The sequence below is a fragment of the Motacilla alba genome, chromosome 3 (genome assembly GCF_015832195.1).
Source record: "Motacilla alba alba isolate MOTALB_02 chromosome 3, Motacilla_alba_V1.0_pri, whole genome shotgun sequence".
NCBI classification, from domain to species: domain Eukaryota; kingdom Metazoa; phylum Chordata; class Aves; order Passeriformes; family Motacillidae; genus Motacilla; species Motacilla alba.
The window spans coordinates 10,486,558-10,512,189 of NC_052018.1; the positions used below are offsets into that span (position 1 = coordinate 10,486,558).

The 25,632-nt window shown below is 44.3% G+C and overlaps 1 protein-coding gene across 3 annotated transcripts in view; it reads left to right on the forward strand.

Annotated features, from left to right (window-relative positions):
- LOC119699606 (protein LYRIC-like) overlaps positions 1-25,632 on the forward strand; it is a 30,753-nt gene that overhangs the window by 2,442 nt on the left and 2,679 nt on the right. The window contains exons 1-10 of one of the 3 annotated variants that reach the window (XM_038133337.1): positions 4,897-7,107; positions 8,367-8,426; positions 9,622-9,712; positions 12,040-12,108; positions 13,945-14,160; positions 15,100-15,174; positions 16,769-16,867; positions 23,313-23,416; positions 24,109-24,228; positions 25,502-25,631. In XM_038133337.1, the coding sequence (XP_037989265.1) occupies positions 6,919-7,107; positions 8,367-8,426; positions 9,622-9,712; positions 12,040-12,108; positions 13,945-14,160; positions 15,100-15,174; positions 16,769-16,867; positions 23,313-23,416; positions 24,109-24,228; positions 25,502-25,631 (1,153 nt within the window). In that variant the 5' untranslated portion in view covers positions 4,897-6,918. Of the gene's footprint in view, positions 1-4,896; positions 7,108-8,366; positions 8,427-9,621; positions 9,713-12,039; positions 12,109-13,944; positions 14,161-15,099; positions 15,175-16,768; positions 16,868-23,312; positions 23,417-24,108; positions 24,229-25,501; position 25,632 lie in introns of those variants that run through there. The other 2 variants (XM_038133335.1, XM_038133336.1) reach the window with 2 other exon arrangements.

Genomic DNA, 25,632 nt, shown 5'->3' on the forward strand with positions numbered 1-25,632 from the left:
CCCATAGCAAGTGTCCAGGAGCCACGGTGCCCTGTTAGACCCAGACTGAGTGGCTTCAACAGCCCTTGTGAGATCAGTCTGTTGAACAAACTTTCATGGAATCATGGAATGGTTTGGGTTGGAAGGGGACCTTGAAGATCATCCAGTTCCAACGCCCTTGCCATGGGCAGGAACGCCTTTCACTAGATCGGGTTGCTCAGAGCTCCATCCAGTCTGTCCTTGAATACCTCCAGGATGGGGCACCCACCACTTCCCTGGGCAGTCTGTTCCAGTGCCTCACCCTCATGGTAAAGAACTTCTTCCTAATATCTAATCTAAACCTCCTGTCTTTCAATTTGAACTCATTCCCCCTTGTCTTCTTACTACATGCTCTTGTAAATAGTTTTGCCCTATCTTCCCTTGAAGTTCCCTTCAGGTAGGAGAAGGCCTCAGTTGGATCACTGTCATGGTTTAGGAATGGTAGTCCCCAGTTTAGTGTGCCCACCAAGATTCCCCAAAACCACCTGCTCCTCCCTCCTGCTCCGCTTTTCCCCTCCCACCTGCAGAGGACTTGAGACTTGGAGGCACAAAAGGTAAAGATCATAAACTGAGATAAGATCAATTAACTGGAAACAGCAAGATAAGAAAACAAACAGGAACAGGAGTAATACTAATGACAGAAGCTACAAGAAAAGAAATTATTTACACAGAAACTCCTTGACAATAGGCAATACCAGACTGGAAGGAACCCCTACTCCCCAAAAGAGAGTCCCTTCCTCTGGCACCCCTGGTAATGACTGTAAGGTGGGATAGAATAAGCTCTGGGTCCTGGCCACATCCCCTGACAGTTTCTGCAAAAAATTAACCCTGTCCTGACCAGAACCAGGATAGTCACCCTGAAGTCTTCCCTTTTGCAGGCTGAACAACCCCAGTTCTCTCAGACTTTCCTCATGGCAGAGGCTCTCCAGCCCTCTGATCAGTTTGGTCTCCTCTGGACTTGCTCCAACAGGTCCATGTCCTTCCTGTGCTGGGACCCCAGGGCTGGATGCAGCACTGCAGGTGGGGTCTCACCAGGGCAGAGCAGAGCAGAGCAGAGGGGCAGAATCTCCCCTCCCCTGGTGCTTTGGGTGCAGCCGAAGACACACTTGGCTTTCTGGGCTGTGAGAGCACATGTCCAGCCTCTCACCCACCACTTTGCTCCAATGGATACATGGTCTCCACACAATCATACAAGCACATTTTGAATGCGATCTCATTATGCATAGAACAAAAAGTTACATTCTGGCTGTTGTCACACAGCCATACACACACACACACACACACACACACACACACACACACACACACAAAGCCTAGAAATTATGCTGAGTGTGTTCAGTCTTTTTTAGAATTGCCTTTTCCCTAATTTTGGGAAATTGCTAATGAGACTTGCTGGAAGCCAGCTGATCTGAATGGCAGTTGTTGAGTTGGGTGGTTTGTGTTTATTCAGAGTTTTTGGGCTGTTCTGCAAATTGGTCAGTTGTAAAGAAGAGTATTTTTTACAAATGCAGTGACATCATCTTCCTTAAAAAGCTTCTAAAAATATGTGCCATCTGATACATTCCAAAAGAAAGCTTTCTGCTTTGCTGAAGTGTATTTATAAACTGGAGATAGTTTTTGCTTCTTGCAGGATTGCTTAACAGTACATATCCATCCCTTCAGCTCCAGAGTTTTGCAAATAGCAAATTGATGTTTTCTTTTACCTTTTCAGGTTACACAGTATTTTTCATGCCAATGCAACACTGTTGCACAATTATTTTTATACAGCTATCTTGGATGAGAATTGGTTTTTAAAGTATCCTGGAAGGTGTTGGAGTTTGGTAATTGCCTCCTTAAAATGGAGCCTTTATCCCTTGTTGAGATGGTTCTCTTATTAATCAGAATCGAAGATCCCAGGAAACGGATTTCTTCATCTCTCCTCACAACAGTAGTTTTAATCTACTCATGCTGCAGAAACTCTTTCCCCAGATATGTTTTTCCCCCTGATGATGAGAGCAGCTGAACTGAGGCAGGTATGTGCCAGGTGTGATTGTGTGTGGCTTCTCATGTGTCCAGGGAAGGCTGGCGAGCTGGAGGACATGTAATGCAGGCAGCATCATCTTAAGGATGGTTCCCCTAAATTTTCTTGTGCAACTGCTTTTGGATATGAATGGCTACATATGCAGTCCTGGCTCCCACTCCTGTGTTTGTGCTCAAGGGGTTCCTATGGGCAACTCCATCCCTGGGAATGTGTGCAGATGAATGGGTTTTCTGTGCTGATGGCCCACATCCTTTTCCACAAGGTTCTTGGAGCATCCATTTGATGGGAGATGGGAGATGGGAGACCCCTTTCTTTTCTATGTTAGGTGCCTTAAGGGAAAGGGAAAATTTCACATATTCCTAGTGTGTAGTTCTATTTAATTCTGTCTGTTCATTGCATGTGTTTCCCATGTAATTTTCCTTTCCAACAGACTCTTCTTTCTTACTGGGACATATTTGTCTGTGATTTGAAGTGATTTTGCCAGGGAAAACTTTGCATTACCACATATCAATAACAGCTATTAACAATAAGATTATTAGTACTTACAGTATTGATCAAACCCAGGATTCTGCTCTCTTTTCCCTCCCCTTTGCAGATATGTCTCTGTAGGGTTGTGAGCAGCCATGTCCCAAAGAAGATCCTTTATGTCCTTCTGCCATGCATGGAGAGCCACTCAGTTTCCTTTGCTAACAAACCCAACAATTTTTTGGCTTTCCATTTTCACCTGGGCAGAAATTGCCATTGTGTCATCATTTCTCTAGCTGTTAGAACTGAATGAGTGATTTTCTTTGAAGCTGGTACTTTCCTGTTTCTCTGATGGCCTCTGCCTCTGCCTAAACCCCATCCTTCCTCCTCTGACAAATGCAAGCTTGTCTTTTCCCATTCACCTGGTTCCCATTGGTTTAGGGAATAGGTCTCCCAGAGCAAAGTCCATCATCAGGACAAGACCATGTGGCAAAGCCAGACTGGCCAGGATGTCTGCTTCCATTTATGAATCAGAGTTAATGAAACCCAGCCCTGCTTTGTTTCCCAGCATGTTTGTCTCGCCGATTGCTTGCTGTCCGTGGATGGAGAAATGTGAGCCCTGTCTGGCCACAGCAGCAGCAGCGCTTGGGTTTGCTCTCCCCGTGGCCAAGCCCCTGCTTCTGTGTACAGGAGACAAGAACCCACCTGCAGAGAGCCAGCAGTGAACTGCAAGTGGTGCTGTGAATAATCTGACTCAGAGCATGGAGTGTAGGGAGCAAGGACTGGATCTTCCAGAGGATGCTGAGAGGGATAAAGACTTCCTGCTCACTTTTCAGCTCACTTTTACTGAGAAAGCTGAAAACTGCAGTCATACCTTGTTCAGTTGTAACAGAGCATGTTTAAAGGAGATTATTTATTTCCCTGCTTAGAAAGTCCTTTTCTTTTTGTTCTTTTCTCCCACTCCCTCCCTTAATATTTTAATTTAGTGCATGTTGGTGTTACTTTTGTCGTACCAGTATTGCCTTTTGGCCTATATTCATGACATTTTTCTTGTGTTGTAACATAAAGTGAAAAAAACTCCAGTTTTTTTCACTGGAATTGAGCACTATGAAACAATTTAATTGAAGTACTTCTTAAATCTGGAAATGGTTTTGTGTTCACAGACCCCCTGCCAGAATGGGGTAGTTTTGCTTCCTTTCATTTCCAGTGTCCAGCCCACTTAATTTAAGTTTTCTGAAAGTGGTAGTTGAGAACAATTTTCTGAATCTTTATTCATGTTCCTAAATGAATTTCCTGGTTTCCAATGTGTGAAGCATATAATAGCTCCCTTTGGGTTTCATAGGCCGAGTTTATTTTGTCCTAGTATCCCTCTACTGGGCAAACCTTTCCATGCCTTCCTCAGGAAGGCAATTTTTAAGCACCTTTCCCAAGAGGGGCAAAGGGCAGTTAGTGAACCTGAAGCTGATATTCACACCATTTTTAATTACTCAGAATCACAGAATCACAGAATTTCTAGGTTGGAAGAGACCTTTAAGATCATCGAGTCCAACCCATGTTCTAACACCTCAACTAGATCATGGCACCAAGTGCCACATCCAGTCTTTTTTTAAACACATCCAGGGATGGTGACTCCACCACCTCCCTGGGCAGATGATTCCAGTATTTGACCACTCTTTCTGTGAAAAACTTCCTCCTTAATTCTAGCCTGGATCTCCCTTGGCGCAGCTTGAGACTGCGTCCTCTTGTTCTGTCTGTTGTTGCCTGGAGAAAGAGACTGACCCCAGCTCAGCACAGCCACCCTTCAGGAAGTTGAAGAGAGTGATAAGGTCACCTCTGAGTCTCCTTTTCTCCAGGCTAAACAACCCCAGCTCCCTCAGTCATTCTTCATACGGCTTGTGTTCCAAGCCATACTCCTCTAAGCCGTTGGTGGCACTGAGATGTGAAAGCAGGCAGCCCGATCTGATAGGTACAAAGGTGTTGGATTTTTAAAAAATGACTAGTCTAACAAAACTATTGAAATGCATAAAGGTAAGTCTCCAGGTATACAGCTTTATGGCTTTGAATACAAGGTTTATACCCTAAACCCAGCATTTTTGGCACTTGGAGATGTATCACTTTGCCTCCTTTCTTTGTGACTTTATGTAGAACTATATTAACAACATAAAATAAATTAAACACTAGCTCAAGAGAATCAGAAATTGCTAGTTTCAGAACAATCATCAGAAATATAACCTTAAGTTACATAAAAAAGGGAAAAAATGCAGGGGGTGGGGGGGAAATCCTGTTCCACTGGGTCATGAACCAAATGGCCATGAACTAAAAATAATCTTTCTATTGTTCCACAGAATGTGAGTAGAAATTAATATGCTAAGTCTGATTCCACTAAAAGTCCTGATTCTGTTTTTCTGCATATATTTGATGTATTTGGAATTGCATTTAAGACTTAATATAGTCATTTAATGTGGTGGATTTAGATGTGTTTTCCCTGTACAAAACTACGTTTTTCATTAAGAAAAAAATTCCCCTGACAATATTAATTTCTCTTTAACGACTGCATTAAGTTAAATGAAATAAAATAATGAAAATTCCTTTTTCCTTTTCATAGTGGCCAAATGGCACGATAAAGAGGCATGACTAATCCCCTACCCTAAGGGCTTCAAAAGGAAAGAATAGGGTGGGGTGGTGTTCCTCAGCCACACAGCCAGCTTACTGCCTGAAAAAGGGTTGGATAAGGGCAGGATTTAATACAAAAGGTCAGGCTAACAGAATACATTTCCACTGAAAGGAAACAGAACTCAGTAAAAATTCTTGGTGATGAAAGAAAGGGAGTTGCTGGTATTACTGAAGGATGGCAGAGAAGCGAGAGATATTTCAGGTTCGAAAAAAGAGCATCACCACAGTGGTGGGACATTTGCTGACCATCAGCCAGCGGTGAGGTTTGGTATTTTTTTTGCACTCAGCTGCTTGTTAGGAAGGATGCAACAAGGTTCAGGAGTCCCAGGTGGGCACTTAGGGCTGAATAGCCACTCAGTCATCTTGAAGACGCCTGGGACATAGTAAATGACTGTCAGCAGTATATATTTAACCTCCTAGTCAGTGATGGAGAGAGAGTGGGATGTTTGTCTAGCAGGTGAAATATTATTTCAGTAGCAAAAGTTGTGCTTGTCTGGTAAAAGTACGCAGCAGTCAGCTTGGCAAAGCACTAAAACAAAGTGCTGCAATTTTCCAGCTCCTTGCTTATTGTCATTTATACGGAGAGAAGGTCCAGGAACGTGATCCTGCCCCAGCTGAGACCAGTCTGTCAGAGCCAATATCGTTTGCATCTTCCCTAATCCATTATTGCACTCAGCATTTTCCTTCTGGATTCCCCTTGCCTGTGTGAGGGCCCTGTACAGCCCCGGGCTGTGCTTGCTTTCGCCAGCCTGGGGGAGGAAGGCAGCTCCATGTCCTTAATCCTGACATTTCCTTGTCTCGGCCTGCAGTCCCTTGTGCTTGCAGAAGCATCTTGATATAAAGAGAGGCTAACAGGAGGTGGGATGCCTCCTATCCTCTTATCTGTGTGTTTCTGAAAGACAGCAAAAAAGCATCCTCCTCCTTGCCTCCTAAGCTGGTGTTGCTATTTCTGTGCCCATGGTGGCAGTCTTGCTCAAAGTGCCTTCACTTGGGAGGTCTGTTTGCAAAGCTTTTAGAAAACAGTGAAGATTTCATTATGGGAAAACAGGGAAATCACCAGGGTTTGATGACATCAGGAAGGAATATTCCACTTACATGTTGTTTGGCTTCCCCCAGTCATCTCTTCTTGCATTCATCTGATAAAATTCAGTTTTCCTGAAGTTCTGTCACATAATTGAAAGTCATTCCCTCAAGATTCTATATTGCATAGGGATTGTTGTTTACTGAGACAAGATCTATCTGTATTTTCATAAATTTAAATGGACAGAAACATATGCTGAGAAAGAAAGAATAACACAAACTCAAGATTTTCCATATCTACGTGGTTCAAATTTTCACCAAAATGCCCCTGGTTTTGTATTTTAAATCCCACATTTTATGTGAGAAGCTGCTTCCCTCCCTGCTGCAGGTAGATTGGGATTTTTCCCTTGAGCAGAGCAGGAGATGGAAAACGATTTGCTTTGTGGTGGGATTTATGGAGTGCCTCTAGTAAATGAACCTGAGAGGCTTAGAAGAGAGTGCCCAAGGGAAAAAAACAAGACAGCCTTGCTAGCTACTAACAAATGTTACTGGGTTTTAACAGAGAAGTAATTATTTTACTAATGTTCAGAATAACATAAAACAATTATATTGTTTGCATTTGACAGCCGAGGGAGACAGAGGAGATTTTGGCTTAAGCTTGTAATGTGAAGCTGGTGGAATTACTGATATAACAGGCAGGGGGTTTGCCTCCTGCTGCTGTGATGTTTTACTGGAAGACTCCGATTCAGTATTGTCTGTGTGCAAAGTCCACAATTTTGGGACTTCCTCTTCTAATCGTTGTGGAACTTGGGATGAACACCAGCCTGCTGGGTCTGTGTCCACCATGGGCTTGTAACTGGTCTGGAATTCCAAGCAAACACCTCCAGGGATGTGGATTTGCCAGCATACAGGTGCCTGTCATGCACTTCAAACCAGACCCTTCTGAGACTTGTGAAAAACAGCTCTAAAATCCTCAAAATATCAAAGAGATGACTACTAAGAGTCTGAAGGACTGCAGCCCCACTGGGTCTGTGGGGAGGGACATGGGCAGTCACCCACAGGATTTGATCTGCTGCTAACTAATCATGGCCCCATCTCAGGGACAAAGATGACCTGTGAGAGTGGGGAGAGGGAGGAGGCAGGAGGAAGCATCAGCTGGCTTCCCTTCCCCAAGAGGACTGGGCACCTGAATTCAACAGGGATCAGATGGGTTTTGCTCCAGGTGGGGCTGCCTTCACCTGCCGGGGACCCCCTTGCCCCAGGCAGAGGAGGCAGAGGATGGATCAGGGATTAGGGTGACAGCTTGAGTCAGGCTCCCTTCTGGGAGATGTGGGTTCAGCTGGGCAGCCCAACAGTCTGATGGGCTGAAGGAAGCCTGGACAGCGCTGAACAGCAGCTGCATTGCACAGGGAGAGAAACCTGCATAAGTGAGAGCAGTTCCATACATCCAGCAATGGGCTGCTCTCTGTGTCAGGGGGAAACAGAGGCACCTGTGGAGGGAGCTTCAGCCTTGTCTTGGATGCTGCTGGCTCTGTATAGTGTGCAGTGGCCCTTGCTGGCACAGCCCTTGCTGTCTCAGCTGCAGATTTACACCCTCCCAACCCTGTAGCTGGTGGCTGGCCATTCCCAGGGAATTCTGAGACAGCTGAGACATTAGTCAAACTATAATTTGAAAAGTCCTTAAACATTTATTGTTTACTTTACTAGGTAGGATAAAATCTTTTGGTTGATCAGATAGACTTGAGAGGGAACATAAGGCCCACCCCAACTGGTAAACAAGAATTAAAAATAAGAATATTAAAATAAGCCCTCTCATGTCTATGCTTTTTTTTTTTTTTAAGACAGGTTTACCCTATTTGAAAAACAACTTTGATCCTAGACAAATCTTATGATAAACCACAAATATGTCAGCTTTGGAATAAATCTTTGTGGAGTTTCTGGATTTACATTCATAAAGGCTTAGCATACACTAATTAATTTGGAATAAATTACCCCACTTGGAACAAGGCCACAAATTCTAGCCCAGATTTGTACAGGGGGTTACTTAGCTGTATCTTTCAGACTATTATATTTATTACAGGAAGTTATTGAAATAAATATATTTATATATATATTTACACACACACACGTATATGTACTATAATGCATTTTGTTATTGTCCACCTCCTAGGTTCCAGTGAATGGCCATCTTATCACATCAGTCAACATCAGAGAGAAAAAACTCCTCAAGGTACCAGCAAGAGTTTTAGAGTTTATGTTTTATCTTTTAAGAGACAGTTGTTTTAAATATGTTCCTTTTTTTTTAAGATAGTGTGTTCTTCCTTGGCTGGCTGCACTCAAGAGATGATGCAGGAATATAAGACCATGTAATCTTCTGGCACAGCCACACTGTAGTGTTTGTCACTGCCACCACAAGGGGGATGGTCTCATCATCCAAGCCCAGAAGTGGGTGCTGGAATCTCCTGTATTTCCATTCCAGCTCTGACAGGGACATTTCCTTGGGTCTGTTTAAGGGTTTTACCTTGGGCATTGAGCACTTCTGCTGGTGTGGAGGAAGAGGCTAATGCTTTAAAGAGTTTCCAAGTCTTTCCAGCAAGTTCCAAGTTGCCCAGAGAAGCTGCCTGCCCTGTCCCTGAAAGTGTCCTAGGCCAGGCTGGATGGGGCTCTGAGCAGCCTGGTCTAGTGGAAGGTGGCAGGGAGGTTGGAACTGGATGGTCTTTAAGGTCCCTTCCAAACCATTCTGTGATTTTGTGATTCTAAGTGAGGAGCAGCCCCTGAGCCTGGGCAGGGAACTATTTTCTGGCAGGGTTTTCCCACCTTGGAAAAGTCAAGAGCCACTGTTTAAACTAGAACATTCAAAAATTATGGTTTAGGGTTAGTGGTGCCATTTCATCAAGCTGTATGCAAATGGCCTCAGCTACTCCTGTGCCCTTTCAGATTAGTGCAAACTGCAGATTCCTTCATTAAAAATAGGCTGTTCCATGGTTTGAAGTGGGGGGAGGGTGGGGCTGGGGTTTTTTGTTAAGCATTAGCAGGGTCCCAACTCTTGATTATAGCATTCCTGATTTTCAAGGGGCTAAATACTTTAGACTTTCCTCCTTCAGAGGAAGAACATTAGAACTTAGGAACAATGAATGCAAATCTTACTATAGAGCAGGTACCTGAATTAAAATGTGAACTTTCTAATCTAGCAGATAAGATTTGTAGGTCCAAAGCACTAGTGTTTGTTGGTTTGGAATTTGCAATAAAATCTTCTCAGGAAGACTTTTGCACACACTTAAAAGACTCCAGCAACCCCCTACTCTCTCTGACTATCATGGGTTGTCTCCATTTCACAACTAATGCCCTGACTCTTTTTTTCTTCTGGATGAAACATAACAAATACTTGTTTTATCTTTCTGCTCTATATCTCCTCTATTCTGCAGCCTAAGAAGAAGAAGAAAACCCAGTGCTCAGACAAGGAAGTGCCAAAAGATCTGCTTTCTGTGGAAAAAGACAAACTGCAAGAGGAAGAAGGTAACAAAAGACCTGATTCTTCTGTTATCTGATGTATATTACCAAAGAGTAACATGGGATGAAATATGTCAAAAGGGAGGCCTTCTCCACTATTCTAGAGTTCTGTGTTAGAGGAGAAAGCTGCCAGCTTGAGAGTTATTTCTATCACCTGCTCCTTCCTGCATGTAACTATGTGGACAGGTGCTGTTGTGATCTGGTTTAATTACAGAGGAGTAAAAAGAACTAACTCTCTTTGAATAAAATGGATTGATCTCTGAAAGATTTGAATGCACCTAAAAATGTGATTCAAACCAAATGAGCTTAGATGTTGATATCAAAAAAAATTCATATATTTTTTTTAATAGTAAAAGAGCCAAAGAGAAAGAAAGAGAAAAGAAAGAAAAAATAGACAAAGAGGTGTGTGTGGGAACAGGGGGACAAGGATTAGAAATGTATCACCCCTGCATGGGTTGCAACGATGCCTCGTTGCTTCCCTCCATCTGGTCTTCTTGGTGGTGAGGGTCTCCTGCCTTAAAAGTACAGAATCCTATGGATTAATATACATTTGGGCAGGTGGGAATGCCCATGTGCCTCTCCTGACAGGGGCAGGTTTGACACTGTCCCTTGCAACAATCTCTTGCATCACGTGCAGTGCTCTGGTGCAGGGTCTGGGGGCTCCTTTGGGACGGGCCTTTGATGGGCCATGACACCCCCTGTCTGTCCCTCACATGGATGTCCCTTAGATGTGGCTTTCCTGGTGAAGGGGCCCCACAGCTAAGCTGGTCTGCACAGCAGAGGATGGGCACTCGCTGGCCAGAGGCTGTACCACCCACCCAAAACCTCTCCTCCCCCCTTTGGTGCAGGGTTGTGTGAGCTTGGCAGCTGATAAACCTGGGGCTGTGTCTTCCACCTCGAAGCAGGTGCTGGGCTGGGCCATGGCTGCTCTTCCAGATGCTTTGAACAATAGTGTCACTTTCCTTATCTCGAATTGTCTTATGGGTTTAACCCACAGTTTGGGGTTTCAGTCAGGAGGCCCATCCAGGGTGGGCTTTGGTGGTGCAGTTTCATTATGCACTTTTCCTATAAGGGGCAAAAGTTCTTTATAAAGATGTTTAAGCCATAAACCACATTTCAGTCTCTGACAGGGGCCATGTGCTTTCCTGCCACACTCCCCAAGTCCCAACTGTGTACACAGGGAGAGCAAATCTGCAGGTGAGGAAGGAGACCCAGTGGTCAGGGGGTCCTTCCTCATGCTCTTCCCCTAATCCTGTGGCCTCTGCCATGCTGACACACAGATGGAGCAGCACACTGTTGTGCCCATGACTGAGGCTTCTAAAGGTGCTGGGGCAATTCACAGCCAGCTTGAAGCATGCCTGTGAGCAGAGCCAAGACCTTTGTTTCAAGCAGATCTGCAGAGAAATCTGGCAGAGGCCAACAAGGCTGGAATTTCACTGGAAAATACATTGCATCCCATGAGCCCCTCTCTGCCTCCCCCCACCAAGGGTTGCACAGAAAACAACAAATTCTAAGCTTTTCTGGGCTTAAAAGATTACACTGTGATTAGTGTGGTGGCGAGAGCAAGAGAAGCCCTTGCTGCTGTTGGACCAGAGTCCTTCCTGGAGCCTGTGAGGCTGCTGGGGGAGAAGGGGACACAGCAGAGGCTTTCTGCAAATGGATCTGGAATTTTTTGAATGGATGAGCCAGCTGAACTGTTTCATGTGTTTGTCAGGAATGCTTCATGTGTTCTTCAGGGATGCTTCAGAGAAAGGAAGTGTCTTGGTCAGCTCCAGGGGCTGTGTTTTTTCCTTCATTAACTATCTTCACCTGCACCTCCTCTGACTTCTTGGGTCATAGAGGACATGGATGGAGACAGGATGTGGCCCCACGGGTGTGAATGAATGGGTGTGTAAACAGCTGAGTGGGAGAGGGTGTCCACATTGTAGGACAAGTCTTAGGGCTACAGGAACCCAGTAAATAGAAGCCTAATTTAATGGTTGTTATTTACATTAACTTCTCCCCACTGTCAGACATATAAGGTGGCTGATGCTCTGCTGTGACATCTCCCCCAAGGGAATGGGTGTCACATCAGGCTGACACACAGGACAGAAGAACGTGTGCAGTTACATGAGTCAGGACACAACAGACAGGTCTGTGATGGGGATTTCTTATGTAACACATCTCTGCAGAGGAAGCAAAGGCTGCACACAGGAGACATGCTGCACGAGATCTGATGCCTTTTACAGCCAGCTCTGAAAATTTCAGATGGCTGTTTACCTTGGTGCTCAGCAGTAAAGGCAATGAAGAAAGTTGTTTGATAGCTTAAAAACAAACTTTGCTCTCTGTTGCAGGAGTTTGGCAGACCAAGATCAGCAGCCGTGAAAAGAGACACTTAAGGAAGGAAAGGCTGAAACAAAAAGGTAAATGTACAGGCTCAATTTACACACCTGATCTGGCTGGGCTGGTTACCCCTCCCCACAGCCCAGCATCTGTTTGCTCTATTCATCATTTGGCAGCAAAATCCATGCACTTACTGAGACTATTTACTTAAGAAAAAACAGCTTTGGGAGCTTTTACTTGAGAGCTTGCCTTTTACTTCATGCTCTCATTAAAACACACAGCAGAGCACACAGCATTACCCACAGGACTTTGAAAGCAGATGTCTCTTAGATTGTAGATCTGCTAAAGGCTTGGCGTCACGTGGGCTTGTTCCTTTTGCATGGCTTGACAGAAGTTTTCTGATAATGGATGTTTAAAAACACAAATAATTTTCTCAGTTCCAAACAGGTTCTTTAGTCCAGAATTGCCCAGACTAAAGAACTGTAATAGAAATATACTCTTATCCTAATGAGATAAAATGAAACAACACTTTGTGCTCACTCCACATTTTTTCTGGGGATTTCAGGGTGTCTGCTGTGCACTTCTGCCTATATACATTTCTGCTAATCATGTTATAGGTAATAACCACTATATGAAAGCAGATCATGGAATTAAGACATTTGGAAGTATTTTCATTATCTGTGATAAAATGATCAAAACAAACTTTAGGTTTATAATATTAAAGTAATTTAGAAGCTAAGATAGGAGGCTGGATATTGGAGAGATGTAACTGGATTAGGAGATGTAGCTGGATGTATGTGTGAGTTAGTGCTCTGTCTGCAATAAGGCTCTTAAAGTGCTCTCAGGTGCTCTATTAAACTTGAAGGGTAAGGGAACAGGAAAGTTCAATAGAAAAATATGCAGACACCTTGGGACCACTTTATCTATCATTTGGATTATATAGAGTTAAATATCAAGAGTTTAGATTTTTAACTGTAGGTTTATCAAGGGTCTTTAAGGGCTGGAGGTGCTGAGGTCTCCACTTTCTCTCCAGCCAAGTGAATGTGTCCACATTTCTTTTTTCATGTAAGTTGACCTGTTGTCATCAGTGGTGCCAGCTCCACATGCTGAACCCCGCAGGGATTAACCCTAAGGTCATGCAGGTTGTTAAGGGCTCTGCTAACCAGGAAAGGGAGCTCAGTTCACCAAGTCTTGTTTGAAGCACCACAAGTCTTTGGTGCAGTCCTGCAGCCTGGGCTGTGCAGAATGCTGAACCCTGTGATCATGCTTTGATGGGCTTCTACAGAGCAGTGAGATCTGATCTAGGGAGAAGCCCTAACCCTGCCGAGTGCTGGCTGCTTTCCCTGGCAGGGGAGAAACAGCAGCATCACCATTAAGGTATGTTAAGGTGGAGCTGGTGTCAGCAGTGGTCTCCTCCTCACCAGAGCTCCAGAAAATGTTTTGCTATTCTGAAGGCTGGAGTCATGAAACACTTCAGGACTCCTTTGGAAGAAAAATGTTAGAGATAACTGTCATTTTAAAAAATATTCATATTCTTACACTGATTTCTCTAGCAGCCTTGAATGACCAACATCCAAGAGGTTTGCTTTCTTATTTCTTGGAGGTCCAGCTGTTCTCTTTCTCTCCCTTTACTGCTCTGGGCCCCCAGCAGGAGTCTGGAGGCCTTGAGCCTCCCCTCCAGGGAGGGATGCCCAAGGCTGCTGTGACTCCGTCCTTCTCACGTTGGCCTTCCTCATCTCCACTTCAGTGTCCCGTCCCAGGAGCTGCGTTTCGCTGCCACCATGTCTGTAAATAATTTCATTTGGAAATAGTCTGATGGGTTTAGATCAGGCTTTGTTCTGTTTTCTCTCCTGAACAAACTCTTCCTTGTAACTAAAAATAATAACGATCCTGTGGTAATGTTTATTCCCGAGTAGACCCCAGCCGAGCATCTCTGGGTAGCTCAGCGGTTGAGCCAGCCTTTGACTGGGATGAGAAGAGAGCAGTGTGGCCACTCACAGAGGACACTAGTGGTGGTGGAAAAGGTGCTTTCTTTGCCAAGGCAGACTGTGGGACGGTGCTGAGGGCCTCAGGAGCCCTACGGGAAGAATTGGCAACCTCCCGGGCAGAAGACGATGTTTTCTCCAATGTAGGTGAGTGTTGACATTCAAATATTGCTGAGGGGAAGCTTTACAAATTGCTGTGTTCTCATCAGAGTGCAGCCCCACCAACATTCATCCTGCACACACAGTGTTGTCCACCCCCCTAGGACCCTGCTAGGTGTCGTTTATTTCCCAGCAAGGTGAAAGGAGGGGTTCTTATGGCAGGAATTCCTTGTGTTGTAGATTACCTGCTGGGTGCAAGTTGTTTTCTACCCACAGGTACTATTTGTGTCTTTTACAATCAAAGCCTTTGTGTCTTTTACAATCAAAGCCGTGCCTTCTGAGGATGCTCACACATGGTCAGAGTTAGGCTGCAGGGTATATCTGTGTATTTCAAAAAATGAAAAGGCAGGGTATTCCTAAGCATTTGATTTTGATTACATTCTCAGTGATTAATTGAGCATGGTGGCTGAACTGAATGGTATATAAGGCCACATGATGACTCACCTTCAGCAGCAGTAATCCAGTACTCTGATGATTCAGAAAACGATTCTTAGGTTGCCCTCATGTGAGTTGACTCTGCTAGAGTCCTTTTCTTGCAAAGTACAGGGTTGATGGGGGAGGACATTAGCACCATTTTTACTCTAATGCTTTCCAAAGGCCAGATTCCAATACATGATGACAATTTTGCCAGCAGTGCATAAAAGAGGAATCAGTTCAGATGAGTGAGGAATTTAAGTCGAGAGAAGTGCCATTCTGGTGTGACATGCACATTGAAAGTCTGAGAAGGTGTACATGGTGATAGGGCTGGACTCTCTCTGCCCATAAAGGTGATTTCTCCATGCTTGATGCTTGTCCAGCAACAGCAGTGGATCTAGGCTTGGAATGAAGAGAACATGGAAGGGCTGTAATGAGCTTGAGAGCATGAGGTAGAAACTCTGAACATGACATCAGATTTTGGGTTACTGTTTGTTTGCATTTTAAATTCAGGGACATGGGATATTGCAGATGTAAAATCCTGCCCTGTGACCTTTGGGACACTGTCAGATCTCTCCAGGGATTTAGGTGAGTGGCCTCTCGTTGTACTTCTGTCTGAATTCTTCTATCACTTTCTTAGCTGCTTGGCTGAAAAGAGCTCTCATAGATCACACGTGGGTCTTCTCCCCTGGAGCCACGTCTCATTAGTCACTCTCCCTTGCAGAGCTTGCTTGCATCTGCAATCCAGCACACCAGTGTTTTAGGGAGCGACATTAGAACCTTTACTGAGTGCTTTCCAAACTCGTGTACTCATCTTGGAATATATTTAAAAAAATACTGCCTCCCCTGCAGATTCTTTCTGTTAGGTTGACTCACACAGAAGGTTTCTGTTGTGCTCTGATAACCAACAAATTCAGAGAATTTCAGAGCGAGGGAGGGAGTGAATGTGCAGCTTGGAAAGGCTGTGTTAGAGGCTGCCTAGCCAGCAGCTTCTCATCCAGCACAGTGAGGGATTTCTTGCCTGAGCTTCTCCATGCATGGCCTTGAGAAAGATGGAGCATCTCCTCATTTTGCATTGAGTTAAGCCTCGTTTCTGGCTTTCACTTTGCATCTTTGCAGCTGTCAGTCTTCACTGACTGACTGCACGCGCCCCTGGTTCACTCATTCCCTGCCTGCCAGAAACTCACTTTGACTGAAAGTTTAGCTGGATGATGAATGCAAAGTCTGGTCCTGAATCTATTAGAGATGCTAAAGACAAGCATAGATACATACAGATATTTGTGCACAAAACAGTGTGTGTGATGTTAACCAGAATGATGAAATCAGCTTCTAAAGCCAGATAAGGCAATTAATATAACACATGCCATATTTAACCATCAGTTTTCCAACACTTTGTCAGTGGATTCGAGCAGTTCCTAATGTATAAGTACTCAACAAGGAGAAACATTTTTTAACATCTGCATTTATGCAGCAAAAAAGCAAACTGATACACAACTGCATAAACCTCAGAGTTCATGAGGTGAAAGGAAGAAAGGAAAAGTCAGAGATGTGAAAAAAAACCCCGATTTATGAAAGATGTGAAGAATACCCTGGTCTGTTATGTACAGGCCTTAGAAAGGGCTAAGGGGAGTCATTCAGGGAGGCATGAGAATCCTACTGGTTGCTTCAGTTACTGAAAGTAATCATCAAAGCAACTTTTTCCTCTAGCAGCTCTGTCACCTGAGTTCTTTCATGGAGCAATTAATTTGGTAATTATGGATTTCTGTTAGCTTGAGCAGAAGCCTTCTCACTGAAGGTGGTGGGAGTTGGAGCTGGATACACTGGATGTGGCTTTTGTTCTGCAGGAACTACAGCTCCCTCCTTAGGTCCCCAACCGAGATGTGCCAGGAGTTTACTTTTCTGAATGTTGCTAGTGTAGTCCCTCCTGAGTGAGTTGTTTTTAATAACTTATGCATGTAGTGTCCTTGTCCAGCCTTTGTTAATAAATCCACAGTGATGAGAAGCGTAGATTAATGTGCGGCTTAAATTACATAACATCCAGGCATCATGACATAGTGAACAGACAAAGGCATGATTAATAGGTTTTAATAATGTGAATATACCTATGTGATTATCTTTTAGGTTTGGGATTTGGGCTTTTTTTTGGTTTAATTTTTTAATGAAGATGCTTTCCTGTGTGCAGATAACGTGAAGAGTAAATCATCTGAGGACAGTCCTTCCAGATGCTGTTGGCATAGCAGCTCGACTTTCCTCCCAGCAGATGATGCGTGGCAGGGGCAGGGTACGTCTCTTTGCCCTTTTTCTGTAGACAGACAAGTGCACCAATGCAGGAACTCTCTTCAGTCCATTCCTCAGACATCAGGGTCCACTTCCCATGTGGCTTATTTGCTGGTCAGGGAGAAATCCCATGTGGGTCTGGTTTTGAGCAGGTGCCCAGAGCTGCTGTAAGCTCGGTCAGGCCAGCAGTTGTCCACGTGGAACCCTTGAGAAGGGCAAGAAAGTGCAATTTGTTTATGTTTTCCCTCAGAAGAAAAAGAAATAATGCAGTAGGTACAGTTTGTTTTGGTGCACACATACTGGTGCAAGGTGTAACCAGAACTCCCGGGCAGCAGCAGCAGCTCTAGGGGCTGTCTGCACGCTCTCCAGCAGTGCCCCGCTATCAGCTGCAGGCAGATAAGCACAGGAACAGGGCAAGCACGGGGGATCCCTCCCGCACCCTGCAGAGAGCGGGTCAGGGACTTCCTGAGCCAGAGGCAGCAGGATGGGCTCTGTGTGTCAAAAAGCCCCATGTGTTAGCAGTCAACTCGGATTACTGAATTTGTGAAACGAGTTCAAAGCTGTGTTTGGTTTTCATAACTGAAGCATTGTGTTTCCCTCCCTCCCTCCTATGGTTGTGTGGGAAGGTGGAGCTGAGTGGCCTTTTCCAGGCAGCTGCAGCCTGGGCTCAGTGGGGTGGCTGGGGGAGAGCCATGGGACGACAGGGTGCTTTTCAAGCTCCGTGTACCTTTGCCAAAACTTCAAATTTCCTTGGAAATGCCCTAAACCCAGATGCAGAATACAACTCCAGTGCATTGTGGCAGTCAGGATTTCAGTCTTTTAATGTTTTTTCAGTTTTAAAAGAAAGACAAGCATGGGTCCTGAGGGCTGGAATAATTTGGCATGAACAGTGTGGGTATTAGATGACCTTTTCTCTTGACCTTTTGGTCAGGATCGAGTGAAGTATTTATATATGTATATATATACAACCCTGTTGTTGGGAAGCCTTTCCCTGCTCTTGCAGGAATGATGGCTGATGAGCTGAGCAAACCTCTTTGTGCTCTAGCTGCTCTGATTGCTTAACTGCAGGAGAACCCAGAGGGGTGGAATGCATTAAGGAGAAAAGATTGTGGTTGTCTTGCTTCTCTGCCCAGCGGTAACTGAAGCTCTGCAGCAGATGCATCATTTTGGCCGTGATTTTATAAATAACACAGTTTGCTTTAAAAAGAATAAAAAACAAAACCCCCAACCCTGAGCCTTCCCTTCCCTTGGTGCTGTATTTCTTTACCCCTGCGTTGCTGCAAAGGGTGCCTGGCCCTTTCCAACTTTGGAGCCCCGTCGCGCCCACGCAGGATGGAGGGAGGCAGTGTGGGCAGCTCTTCAGCAGCGTTCCCTTGCACTGCATTTAGCACATGTCAGACTTGGCACACTCTGGGCTTGATCTGCACTTGCAAAGCCAAGCAGAGCTCTGCTTTTGGAGTTCCATATCTGTCTGAGAGTAGAACGATAGGAGCAAATTCAGGAGCTTGCTTCTGCAGACATCAGAGCAGAAGTGTTTAGAGGATTCAGTCTGTCTTACAGCTTGCTTTTTTGTCCTGGTACTTTTTTCCTTTGAATCATCAGCCTTGCTATTGATGCAGAGGAGGGGTGCGTCAAGAACATGTATTCCCTGAATTTAGATGAGGTAATGGTTGGCATGAAGGTTGGCGCTGCAAGCAAAATGAGCTCTTAGGCAGTTAAACACGGCCTGTTAGCTCTTGCAGGCTTGGGAACTAAAAAAAAAAAAAAAGCCATTCATAGCCTAAATATGACCTGGGGTCATTTCATCAAATCCAGGGCAGTACATGTAATGAGTCTCTTTGTTCTGTGCTGGGCTGGTACAGCCGAAGGAGCTGGATGCTGGACTCCTGCCTCTGGCCTGGCTGGTGGAGCTGCCTTGGCCTGCTCCCTGCTCCACATTAGGTTATCTTTTTGTGAAGTACCAGCAATAATAACACCCTCACTTACAAAAGGCTTGAGATTTAAGTGTTGGCACAACTGAAAGCATATATACGCAGAGGGAGAGAGGAGTTAGTGGTAAAGGGAACTAGGCAGTCACTTTTGAAATATTTAAAAGACTCTCAATCAGGCTGGTTTCCAAACAACACACTCCTGTGTTGACATTAGTTAATGATACATGCTTGCTGGTGGTTAATTCTCAATTATTATCACATCTGGAGTCCTGTGTCCATTTCTGGGCTCCCCAGTACAAGACAGTCAGGGATATACTGGAGAAGGTCCAGCCATGCCTGTGTATGAGCACCTGATGGGTCATGGCTTGGAGAGTGGGGAACAGGCAAATGGGTAAGAAGTGAATTTCCACTTACCCATAAGTGAAAGCTGTTTTTTTAGGGTGAGAGTGATCAGGCAACAGAACAGTTTGCCCAGAGAGGTTGCAGATTTTCCACCCTTCAAAATATTCAGAACTTTGCTGCATTCCTGAGAAACCTGCTGTAGCTGAGCCCTCTGAGAGACATGAGGTGGGACTAGACAATGTCCAGAGGTCATTTCCTATCTCATTGATTCTGAAATTCTCATTCTGTCATCAGTCATTGTCTCTGCATATTCAATAAATTAGTCCTTAGCAATCTAAGCCTTTGTTAGCTGCAGGCATTCTGTGTCTTGGAGTTGAAGCCACATGGTCAGCACTGATGGCTGCAGTCCCAGCAGTACCAACAGCAGGCTGAGGTGGCCAGGACTCTGCCATGAGGGAAGAGGGCCCCAAAGTGGGAAGCTTTTGTACTCATCATTAGTGTTTGCATACCTTTCATTCCTGTCACAAAGAGAAAGAAAGGGGGCTGAACCTCTTCTGGTCCTGACATAATTAACTTCATTTTTGAGACAAGGAAGTGCCTTTCTTTTTCTGCTGGAGGGTTGTTCTTGATCCTCCTGCCCCTGCCTTGGAAGCTTTACTTGCATGTGCTTCCTAATACTCCCTTTGTGTACCTATGGCACACATCTGCCACTGCCCCTTTGGAGACATTTGTGTACTTCAGCTTTGCTGTCCCACAGAATGCATTGCAAGCTGTGACTGGTTCTGCTGTTATAAAACATGTAACCCACACAGTGTGGCCAGCTGGGCTGTTTTAGAGCACTTGTGTCTGGTTCCAAGGCAAGGGAATACTAATTTTATCCCATGCATCTGCTTCCAAGTGCAGCGGACCTGTGCTTTGGCAACAGCGCAGTGCAATCTCAGAAAATCCACATTCTGCTTTGCAAATGCAACAGCTTGTGACCACGGGAGTCACTTTTTATCTGTGTCTTGGCATCCTCCCAATGAATCCTTCTTGATTGCCAAAGCAAATTTTCCCCATAACCTTAAGAAAAGTTTCACTCTCCTGACCCTGTCTCCTGACTCCCAACCTTCCTTCTGTTCTAGAGTTAAAATCAATTGTAATTCTTTTGTTTTATGGGAATCAGTAGCTTTTTCCACTAAAAGAAGTCTTCAGTCTGGGGTTTATATGATATTTTGAAGGAAGGAAGGTGCCAAATAAGGGATTCTTCCACCCAGCTATTGACCTGTAACACAGAAATTCAAGCTTTAGACTGGAAATTATCTACCCGTTTCAACTGAATGTATTACACTTAGTCTACAAGTGACGTCTTGGCAAGGATTTGGGTTAGGACTGTGTTCATAATGCAGTAAAGTGCCCTTTGCAAAGGGATGGGACTTCTACAGCAGCCACAGAAAAGCTCAGTGCCATGGACAATATGCAGCCTACTGAGAGGTTTGCCCTACCAGATGAACCTCCCTTAAGTTTCTGCTGCCCATATTTTGCGACAACATAAAAGAGAGATGCTGGGAGATTAGAATCCAAATGTACAAGTCTGAATTAGAAAATTTCTAATCCCCTTCTTGGTGACACAGACTGTTTTGCTGCAGTACTTTCCAGTTTCATTTTCCAGGCCAGATAATTAGGTTCAGCCTGTACAGTACTGTACTCCACCCTATCTATCAGCAGGCACAGAGAAGTTGCTGACTGTCCCCTTTGAGCAGATCCTGCTGCTGTGGGGCCCTGTTTGCCTGCTCCCCAACACCCCCAGGGCACAGCCATCCGCTTCCTGTCAGCTCCTCCTTACACAGGAGAGAGACAGGAGACCAAGGGTGTTCAGGTAGTTGGTGCTGGGATGGACTTTCTGCCTGCAGAGGTGCTGGCAGCCTCCCTGATTTCAGAAGACACCTTCAATGTTGTGCCTTTCAGGACCTGAAAGTGTTTTCATTGCATGGGGTACACGGAAACCACCTTGGCCTCGAAATGCACTCTGCAAATGTTTGCTGCCAACAGAAAAGTACAGCTTTGGGTGGAGTTTGCTGGAGGACTGGGGTGGGTTGCAAGCAAGAACTTAGCTGGAAAATGACATTTAACAGCATTACTTTTGTAAAAATGAGCAGCAGGAATTGCCAAGATGTTGGTCTGTGTTGGTGCTGAGGGAGATATCACCTCTGTCAGGGCTAAACCCACATGGGGAGCAGGGGGACAGGCTGCTGCACGGCACATTTCTTTCAGTGTTTATGTTCACAGGCATTACTGATCAGTTCTAGCCTGTGAAAGAATTGATGACCCAAAGAGAAGCAGATTTAAAAATACTATAGAGTATTCAAAGTTTAAGGACACTGTTGGAGATGTCACTGAAGGGAAATATGCTACACAACAGAAGAGATTTTAAGTCAGAGCTTTGGGATAAGTACATTTAATCAGAGCTTTGGGATAAGTACATTTAATCCGATTTCCCCATCAAATCCAGCAAATTGTAAAGAATCTTATATTGCCCTTAATTTTAGTCTGAGTTGATTTTAAACACCCCTGGGACACAGTACTTTGGGAGGAGTAATTCTGAGATGAGGCAGAGTCACCACTGTCTGGCAAAGTTTCATGCCCACGCGTGACAAGGATGAAGCGAAGCATTAACGTAAACCCATTGCAGGCAGTTTGCCATCAAAACTGTCTTCATGTTTAGCAGCATATACATAAATGCACTTTTTGAGATATCAGAAGTTAAAAAGGTGAAAACAACAGTTGTGGCTTTCCATGGTCTGTTGTGCTTGCACACCCACGAGAACATCCATCAGCAGAGCTGCTGCCCTGCAGCTCAGGAGGCTGAATTCTGTTTTGGACCGGAATTTTATGGGGGAATGCATTCAAAATTAGTCGTTCCTTTCTCTTTTGAAGAAGGAAAGACATATTGTCTACATCGAGGGCAAGGATTTTAAACTGAGAAGCTTGAACAATGTTTATAATCATGTTTATAACATTTGGCAGCAAACTGGTCAGAGCAACTTTTTGGAAACAGTTTTCTTTTATCATTCCCAGCATGCTTTTGGTTTTGGCCCTGCTTCAAGTACAAGTTTTTCCATCCTGCTTGGGATTTTTTTTTTCCTAAGAGAAGTAATCAGCTAAGAGTTATTATTATATGTTTTCAAACTTATATTGTGTTTTTAAAGTCGTTCTTCCTGTTAGGATAAGACTTAAGATTGTTAAATTCAAATTGTTAAAAAATAATCCAGTAGTCCTTTCAGCATCTTATGCTGATTTATCTGCTTTTTTGCACCTCATTCAGTTTGGGTGAAGGAATTAAACTGGTCTGTTTTGCCTTCTTGACTGAGGGTAGTTTGCCAGTGCTTTGTGGAGAGGCAGCTGAGGGCTTGCAGCCAGATTTTCAAAGGTACCAGATGCTGAAAGATATAGAAACCTAAAAGATTTTGAAAAGTTTTTTGCCCAGTTCCCATGAATTTATCAGAATTGATGCAGAGTAGGTGTTCCCCATTTCATGCCTATTAAGAGTTGTGTATTAAGGAGGTTTGGAAATCAGTGCTGGGATGGTGCTTTTCTGGCTTACATTCAAGAAAAGAAAATAGAAAAGGAAGATGAAATTGAGAATGTAGTTGGTTCTATTTTTTGTAAGAAAGAAAACAGCAATGAGAGCAACAATGAATGCACAAATCCTTTGTTAATATTACTCTTCCATATGAATAATTGCCCAGAGGATGGTGTATTGCAGTGAATGAAAGAGCCTGCTGTGTCTGCCCATGTTTCTGGATATGCCTCAACCCTTCTTCATAAAGTTAAAAGGAAATATTTGACAAGCCACACTATTAGTTTTGTAAAGCTTCTTTTCTTGAAAAACAAGCTTTACAAAACTAGAAGGGCTTTTGGTTTTGTATGTGCTTTTCTGCCCTTCTTTAATTTTTCTCCTGTCCTGGAGAGTGCTGTCACTCCTTGTGAATTGGCGGTCAATGCCTATGTCTTAATACATTTTAAAAATAAATTTGTACATGTTTTAACACAATTAAGACATGAATACATGCACATCCAAATATTATATGAGCAAGCAAGAAGACGTCAGGTATTTTTGCAGCATTTGTGCTACTCATGGGAGGCTGGGAAGTAGTAGGATTTGAACATAACTCATGTGTGTGCTTGCCCTGATAGGTGACCCTTCCGTGATTGACCTGGACTCTGACTGGAAGGCTCCCACGGAGGAGTGGGGAAACTGGACTGGAGATGAGGAACATCAGACAAGGGAGGAGAAGAAGGTGAGGGGCAGTGCTGATGGCCAAGGGAGACCTGGTTCACTGAGGTCAGTCTCATCCATGCTGGGGTCTCCAGTCCAGCCCTGGAGCCAGACTCCTTCAGTTCTGGGGGCTTTCTCATGCTGGGAGGAAGTGCTTGGTATGGTGCCTGCCTCACCTGTCTGGGATCGCTGGAGCTGGGGAACACGCTTGCAGGAGGCATGAGATGGGCTGGGGGGAGCTGGTTGGTTCTGGGAATTCATCATCCCTCTGGTATCACTGTCCTAAGCAGCAGACCTTGGGTGTTTGCACCCTACTGCTGCTGAGCTTCTCAAATATCCAGGCCTTAAAAGAGGTGTGGAGTCCAGAGCTGACACAGCCTTCACAGCATCTCAGGCAGCCAGGACATATTTATTTAAGTTTGTTGATAAGAGGCTTTGGTGACAGTGATATAGTGGTATCTTGGGTGGAGATGCAGAAGCAATAGTCTGGCTGTTTAAATGTTTTCTAGAAGCCCAGGGCAGGGCAGCAGTGGGGAGAGCAGGCTGAGCTTTTTGCAAAGATATGTGTTAAGCTGAGGTGGGCACCCTATCCAGAGAGACAGCCTCCCTCGCTTGTACACTGTCAGCACACACTCCTGGAGGTAATCAGTTTTCCTGAAAAAAACAAAATTAGCTGTCCCATGACTCCTCTTACAAAATGTCTGATGCTTTCAGGATTTGCCAAAAGGCAAAGGAGGCATTCGTTTCTGTCTTTCTGGACCTGAAAGCAAAACGCAACGGAAGAAGAAGAAAATTGAAGTGAAGGAAGCAAAGGGTGGAGCTGGACTGAGGCATGTGAGTATCTGGTTTTCCATTAGCAGAGAGGGATTCTTCTCTGTTAGGATGACCTAAGGGAGACTTTTCTTCCTCTCTGTCTTCTGGCTTTCTCTTCTCTTTTCTCCCTGTCTTCCCATAAAAAGAAGTTATGAGCACAGTGAACAGTGGAGTTTTGCAACATGGTATTCCCTAACATATTTTCAAAACACTCTGATTTTGCAGAACAGATTGTTGTGCACTGAACTTGGAATGCATCTGCCTAAACATTTTTTCATCCATGATTAAAACCAGATGCACTCCAAATTTAGTGTACAATTGGCCTGTGTTTCATCTGTAGCTGAAGGTCACCCGGAGATACCAACAGTAATGAAAAGGTGGTTCCCAAAAGCCAGTGAAGATAAAACAAGGCCACTGTTACACCACTAAAAAGCTTATTGAGAGGAAAAATGTCTCAGAGTGCAACAGAGAAAGGCTGTGGAGAATGTCAGTTCATTTGGGATGGGAAGTGCACAGGAACAGAGTGTTGACTGGCTTTTGGTCCAGTGCTTGCCTGTGATTGGTGTTCAGTGAAATGAGAAATTGAGGGGAAAATGAGAAATTGCCCAAAATGTCCAAATTGTATTTCATTCACTTGTCACAGAATGTGTTTGGACATGTACAGCTGCTTTTTTTTTTGTTTTAAATCATTTGTCTTCCCCTCACACCCACTGTGGTCTCTCATGATCCTTGAGATGATTTTGCTCCCAGATCGCCTGATGCTCCCATTTTAAAGGGAAAGGTTTTAACTACCTGACTGACCACAGTCCACATAATCATTAGGACATCTTATCAGTTCCCAGAGTGCTGCCATACCTTTTTTATGTCCTTTTTGGACATAAAAAATGAAATTACTTATGAAGCCAGATCCACAAAGTTGCTCATCACACTCCTTGTGCTCCCTCCAGTTTCTGTGGACTCTAGTCATTTCGCAGTCACTGGGCACATCCTACTCTTCAGTGTCACTACACAATGACAGTACTTTCATCTCAGTATTTCTTGCTGCTCTTCTGTTCACTGGGACAAGCAAGGGGAAAAATAACACTGAAAGACAATTTCAACACTTTAATCCCCTCTAAAACAAATAAATAAGAGGTAGGTAGATAACATGGCAAACTATTCTAATCATATAAAAATTAATTTGTCCTGCAGTTTCTTTAAATGCCCCACAATAATGACATTTTCTCTCATATTTTGTACTTGCATATGCTTCGTTTAACTCACATGCTTAGTGAAGCATATTGTTTCAATTAAGCCCCAGCAAGGTTTGCAAACAAGAATGGAAGAAGGCCCCAGGGACTTGATATCTACAAGAGATAGCAGTGATGCAGTCAGTGCTTCCTTCGAAAAATCCTTGGACATTGTTAATAATTCACCCAATAACGG